Genomic DNA, 6,842 nt, shown 5'->3' with positions numbered 1-6,842 from the left:
ATTCTCGAACAGTTCGCGTCCTTTATAACGACTTACATACTCCGGGCCATAAATGTTCATCTCACGGTACGGATTCATAGAGATGCAAACCTCGCCTATGTAGGTGTAGATTTTGGCTGCCTGAAACCTAAAATTACAAAACAGAAGGAAAAATCAAATTAGTGATAATACTACGAAGCTTTTAACACTTTATGTTATGCGATTATCAACCTGCAGACTCTTATGCGGTGAATAAAAAATTAATATCTAATTTGCCTCGGAAGTCTACAGGGTACAGCACGTGCTTCGCGTAAGTCAATTATGACATCATTGGCCTGGAGGTAGACAACGAAAGCAGCAACGCACTCACGGACCACTGGTCGGTTCGTCAGCTGGAGGCGCTTTTATCAACTCTCGTGGTCATCTTTCCCCTTCGATCTTACCCCTTTTCGTGCTTTCGCTGAATTGTCAACAATTACGCCTTACGAAAGCTGAAAGATGATACATTCGTTGATGGTAATTAAAATTTACAAACATCCGACCACAGCCGGCGGACGCTTTCCGGTGTGATGCCGGTAGCATTAACTTGTTACCTCATACTAGAGTAGTGGTTTGGAAGGTACCGGCATGAGTCCGACACGCCGCCCTGAACCACATGGTACAAGTGTCATCAAATACTGTCTCTGGTTTTCCACAGGGTAGCATACAATGTCAACACATAGCAAACAACCGTATCACTTATCATTATCGAAGAATTTTCAAAAAAGTTATCTTGTTGAATCAACATTTTGGACAGTACCATTCCTAAACTTTGCATGTTTGGAACGAATCAATATTTATCTCTCACTTAAGTTATAAATTAATAATGATTTCTATTTTCTCACCATTCAGATTATAAAAAACGATTTCAATTCCGTCATCACTAATTAGAGTTCAAATCGCTGCACATGATAGATCATTGCAACAGTTTGCATTACTTTGTTATTGAAGAAATCGACATGAATAACTTTGGATATCCTAGAAAGGAATTTGAATATGTTCCGAAACTTTACATTATGACTCTAAAATTTCTTCAGAAAAATATTTAGGTTGATACTGATGGGCTGCCTGAAAAATCGTTATGAAAATCGCTAAATTGTGGAATTACTTTTCCAAACCATTGCGAGTCTGACATAGAGAAATGTGTGGGTTTTCCAGCAATCCAAAACAAGGAACAAATGCTACGTTCTTGATGTTCTAATTTGTATCAAACTCAATATCAAATTGGTATGACTGCATGGCTTCTCTTCTGCTTATGGCAATTAATTTTCTCTGGTCATTACAAGCTGATATTTTATCAATTTCTGTCATTTTCAATTTACTTAAAGACTTCTCAATTGAATAGTAGACTCAGAAAAGTAATCAACCATAAAACAACATAATTGTTAAATATAAATACTGGAAAACTTGTCAGTATTTGTCAGGTCGATTTCAAATGCGATATACATACTAATGTATGACGCTTGTTAAAAAATATCCACTTTTTCGTAAACATCTACCAGTTCAAGAAAACTGTTTCGGATATAATGAACTTGTGTCTAATTTTGCAGAATCTCGAAAATCATATTTCCTAGCCTTAGTTCCTCCATCGTGAGTTTTTTTTAATTTGGTTTTTTTGGAAATAGAAATCAAGTTTACATGAACTTTTAGGTTTGAGTCGGTTCAGCTATGTTGCCCCTCCTCGGTGTAATGGTGTTTTGTAGCATTGTTGGGTCTGGGACTTTCATCATTGCGACAATATGTTCTTTGATTTGTGGCAGGGGCATTTCGAACAGCTTTGTGGTTTTTTTGGAACTCTGTTCCCGTTTATGTACAGTATATGTAAATTTTAATTAGTCTATCTTACCTAACCTCCCAACCTACCCTACTAACTTTTACTCCTGCTATATACATGCGTTTTGAATTTTGTTCAAATCATGCCATCTTTTAGTTTTGTGCTTGTAGTCCAGAATTTTTTGTTTAATCTTAAGATGTGGTTTCGCAGTTTCTCTAATTCGAATTTATTTTGGGGTCTCCGTAGTCTTTGCACTAGTAACTTGGAAACTTAGGAAATAGTAAAATAAAACACTACTTCTGTCCAATACAGAGATTGCGGCATCAATTATGTGTCGTTTTTGAGCAAAAATACGTGCGAGATTTAAAGCCCGAAAGTTAAAAAGTCGCTTTATGTGAGTTTAGCAGAAATCAGTCACACAAATGTAATAGTACAAGTTGGTAAGCTAATATTCTTCGCAAACAGCAATTCGACTATCGTCCAAAAACATTCTTCTATTCTAGTACACAAATGACTAATCTTTAGCCATTAAGTAATCAACAAAACATTGCTAGAGGTGAAGACATTTTTAATCAAATATTACAGTTACAACTTATTATAGTTTATACTACAGTTCACATAAAAAAAGTTATACAGTAAATCTAATTCAAATCGTTTGATACAGTTTGATAAAATCAAATAATTGACAACAAAACAAAAAAAGGTTCAAAAATACATGAACATCCAAACTGCCAATAAATCGAAAAAGATCAAAACGGGCAAACGTAGCGCTCAAAAATTCCGAATCCATTTTAACAACCATTATATCTAAGGGTCTAAACCTTAGGTAGATGCGAAACGTTGGTGGCGTTCATAAAAATGTTAAATTGTAGCCTAGAAATCTGCCTTTTTTTACCAGCATATTTTGTTATTCGCATATTAAAGCATGTCCTTGAAATATTATTCATCAACCAGCCGTCCAGAATAAAAATCAAAATCGAAATATCAACGAACGAGGTGGGTTAACTAACATTTCTTAGCACCTGATACCTGCTATAGGATCATTCTTCAGTGGGGAGTTGGACGTCACCAAACTGACATCATCCGAAGCTTTGCACAATACCTTGAAGGCAGACGGGTATGGAACGTTAAAGATGACGGTCATTCGGAGCCGCCCAATCAATCATTGGACACGATGAAGCATTGAATCAACGCGACGAGTTGAGTAAATATCTTGTATCAAACAATTGAACCCCTACCTACTCCTACTCATATAATTTATAATATGAGTCATATTTCACATAATTATATTCGTCTCTTACACCAACGCTAGTGTAATGCTTACACCAACGCTAGTGAAACAAAGAAATGTTGAGTAATAAAAAGCGACTTTATCTAAGAACATAACACATTCGTTTTAAGACGAATTACTGCTAAAACAAATTAATCACTTTTTCAGTAGCAGCAGCAGCAACAGCATCCGCAGAAGTGGCTCATGGTAGGATATCCGAAAACGATTGTTATTGGCAGCCCGCCCAGTGATGTAATGTGGCCTTTTCTTACATTACATTGAATCCAACATAAAGTAACTTTAAAGTAAAGTAGGACACCTTCAATACCTGGTTTGGCATCGTGGTTTATGCCTTTAAACCCGAACCCTCTAGAGTACCCCTTTGGTTGTCAAGTGCTTTGTTGGTTTCCGTAGTAGCATGATAACGGCGAACCGATAAAGTGTAATCGGCACCGGCCCCGTGAAGGGTAAACATTCCTTCTTTCGAATGACCGCACGTCTTCGTCGGGTTCCTTCGATTATTAGTTTTTCTAGATTTCAAAGTCAACATTAAACGTGCCTCCCAGACCAATGTCGGTACCGTTGGTCATGGCCTTGTTAATGCTAGTATGGAGCGCTCTCCTACAGTCCCCACTACGCACATGTGGTCGGGATATCCCTCTTTCAGTCGTGAGTTGTTTTTGATTTTCAAGAAAAAAAACTTAATGACGCCAAACTAGTTGGCATCAAGCGTTTGGAGTTCGATGACTAATCAGGCGCAGCAACCGATTCCCCGAACGAGGCCAAGCAATCCACGCCAGCTGGTAAATGGAGAACTGCGAAATCAGGCACCCCTATCATTCTGTACACGCTTATGGCTCGCACTCGGTTTCCCCTTCTTTCAAATTCCTTCCCAACCGATAAGAACAAGTGTTTCTTATCATTTATTGTGAACTGTGTGGAAATTGTTCCGTTGATAATGATTGTACATGGGGGAGCTTGTAACATCAATGATCCATTGTAGTCAAAATGGAGCATTAGCTAAAAGATTCGATCACCCTGAGAATCAACGATTGCATATTTCTCCCCCAGAAACGCATTTGTTCCTTTGGTAGCGGCAATTTGCATCGTGCACACTGCCGGGGAGCATCGGTGACGTAATCGGTGGAGCACCGCACCAACAGATGACTAATATCGATTCTACGCGTTTAACTTAAAGTGCCTCTTAGTCATTTCAAAATATTCAGCGAACTGAAGTCGTCGGTTAATGAATCATGGCAAGAACTCATAAATGCAAATTTGTGCGCAAATTACATCTCATTATCCATGATCCTTTAGCTTATTATTCTTTTTCTTACCAATAAATATCACCATATCAACGCAGTGGTCAGCGATCGTTATCGTTACGAAAAAAAAGTTAGTTGAACTTTAAATACTCAACAATCATTTGCAGCGGAAAACCTCACTTTCAAAATCCGGATGGAGAATCGGTAACAAGTTGCCAGCAACCATAACAGTTTCTGGTCAAAATCACTCAAGACTTCGAGTTGAACATACTCATATGGAACTAGAGGATGGTTGAAATAGTAAGAAAATTGTTTGGTCTTGTTTCATACAGACTGCCCTTGACTCCAACTCACTCTAAAACTCTACTACTACAAAAAAAACGTACCACTTCTGCTCGTTTGGCGTGATGCATACTATTTGTTGTGTTGCCTAATTTAAATTACTTTTCAATAAGATTTATCTAGTCTCCGCATATCCAAATCGTGAACAGTCGAAAGACTTACCTTCGTTTCAGGTTGTCCATGAAATTCTCCTGTGTTACAGCGTCGAGCAGTACAAAGTCTTGTACGCCGACTTCGTGTCCTTGGTGATGCGCCATCCTTGGTTGTGCAAAAAAGAGGTGATTTGACCAAACGACAGCGACTCAGTTTCTCGCGGCTCCTTGCACCTTTCGGTAAGAATTATCACATCCACAAGAGTTAAATCACAACAAGCACGGTAAAACAGCCTACTGTTTTATTATTAGAACGTTGCAGTTCCAGTTGACACCTTCAACACACAACACACTTTAATCAATGAATGCATCTGTAGAGAGAGAAATAACATCATTTTTGATCACATCGGCCTCATTTCGAAACGAAAGAGGCGAATTCATGAGCGTAATGTATTAATTAATTCTGCGCGTAGCAACAAGGTTTTACATTTTAGGTGAAGTACAATGGGTAGAGAAAGTGTCCTTCAAACAACAACAAAGCGCCAACCAGCTCTTCACTCGTACACTTCACGCCCCATTATTCACGCCGAAAAATGTAACACCACAGCATATACGCGGATTTCCTCGAAGAATCGTTGGAAATTTCGCCCCCCAGGGCTTCCCTGCTGATGTGTAATCCTCACAATCCGGGTTTTGGCTTGCTTTCACACTTTGGGGTTCACGGGAAACATTCTGGACTCCTTGGACTTTGGCTTTGAGTTTGCAAGGAAAAGAAAACAAAACGCTTCTTCGCGATAGACAAACACCGGTACACGCACAGATCAGCTGCTCTAGGATTTGCAGGTCCTTTTCAACAGGGACTTTCTCTAGGCCAGCAATTAAAAATTTCCAGAGGGCTGGCGTAAAGTAACTTGAATGAAGTGCTGTGAGGTGAGGATGGGGATTCCTCCAGACCAAGGTGTTTTAAATAGGCCCGTGCTACACGAAGCGTAAATTTACAAACTAATGCCGAAACTTTTACGCTTCGATATGTTTACAGGGCCGGGTTGAGGAAATTAAAAACGGTTTTTTAAGAAAAGGATTGAACACACAAGCAATGATCACTCACTATCGATGTAAACCACAAATAGAACATATTGCGAGCCCTCCCGTTTGCAAACGCTAGGTTTTACGGTCCAAGGACCTATAATAGTTTGACAGCATGTAAATTAATTTTGGCATTAATTTTTACGTTTACGCTAGAGTTTACGCTCCGTGTAGCAGGGCCTAAACACCTTGCACCAGACGAAGCCCGGTTAACCCGCACGCACTGCGTTCACTGAAATGCGATGAATGAGTTTGCCGTCTCCTTTACGCTGCCATATTTCAAACAACCTCTTTTCATTACGCATGGCTCAAAATAGTCACCGAACGAGGTCCATTGAGCTTTAAAAACCCGTATTCCTCGTAGACTGATTTAACTCCCAAAATTATTTGACTTTATATTACATGTTTGAAAGTGTAATGAGACGGAAGCCCAAAATTTCAAGATTTGATTCCAAAACCAATTCTTTACTTACTGACGAGCAATCTTGTCCTCAAAAAAAAGATTCTCCCTAGAGCGAGGATCTCCCGGCGTGTTCCTTGCTGCCATTCTCTTGGCATTTCCTCCGAGACCGGCAGGCTTCAATCTTTTTATCACCTTATTATTTAGTTTTCCCTACCTTTTTACTGTAGTCTGTCAAAATTTTCGGAAAGGTTTTCCAATTGATTCAGGTCTAGAATATGTGCCGGCCGATTCCTCACCCTGCTATGCCATAAACCGTTTAGCTCTTCTCTTGCTGATAATAAAGTCTTCTGGGGATAAGTTCTACGAAAAGGTTTTAGAGTTTTTTCAAATGCGTAACTGTGCTCATCCTGTTTGAAACATCAGCAGTGTAAGTATTTCCCCGTATGTAAGTTAAAAGGACCCGTAGGTGTCCACTATCAAACACTACGATTCTCTATAACTATCAGAAGGATTAATAATATATTCAGGCTTTTGACTACAACAGTGAAGATTCGTGTATTTTAACCGGAGGTGTAATGTAATTTTCTTCATA

General features: G+C 39.0%; 1 protein-coding gene across 3 annotated transcripts in view; it reads right to left on the bottom strand.

The window, feature by feature from the left end:
* LOC125951698 (unconventional myosin ID) overlaps nucleotides 1-5,726 on the bottom strand; it is a 10,378-nt gene extending 4,652 nt beyond the window's left edge. The window contains exons 1-3 of one of the 3 annotated variants that reach the window (XM_049680678.1): nucleotides 5,249-5,726; nucleotides 4,832-5,132; nucleotides 1-127 (exon numbers count right to left, since the gene is read on the bottom strand). The exon at nucleotides 1-127 is cut by the window's left edge and continues 176 nt beyond it. In XM_049680678.1, coding sequence (XP_049536635.1) covers nucleotides 1-127; nucleotides 4,832-4,926 — 222 coding nt within the window. In that variant the 5' untranslated portion in view covers nucleotides 4,927-5,132; nucleotides 5,249-5,726. The remainder of the gene's footprint in view (nucleotides 128-4,831; nucleotides 5,133-5,248) is intronic. The other 2 variants (XM_049680677.1, XM_049680679.1) reach the window with 2 other exon arrangements.
* Nucleotides 5,727-6,842: the final 1,116 nt, after the last annotated feature.

This window comes from Anopheles darlingi, chromosome 2 (genome assembly GCF_943734745.1).
Source record: "Anopheles darlingi chromosome 2, idAnoDarlMG_H_01, whole genome shotgun sequence".
Classification (NCBI taxonomy): Eukaryota; Metazoa; Arthropoda; class Insecta; order Diptera; family Culicidae; genus Anopheles; species Anopheles darlingi.
The sequence above is the reverse complement of the archived record's forward strand: the minus strand, read 5'-3'. Positions and strand labels throughout refer to the sequence as shown.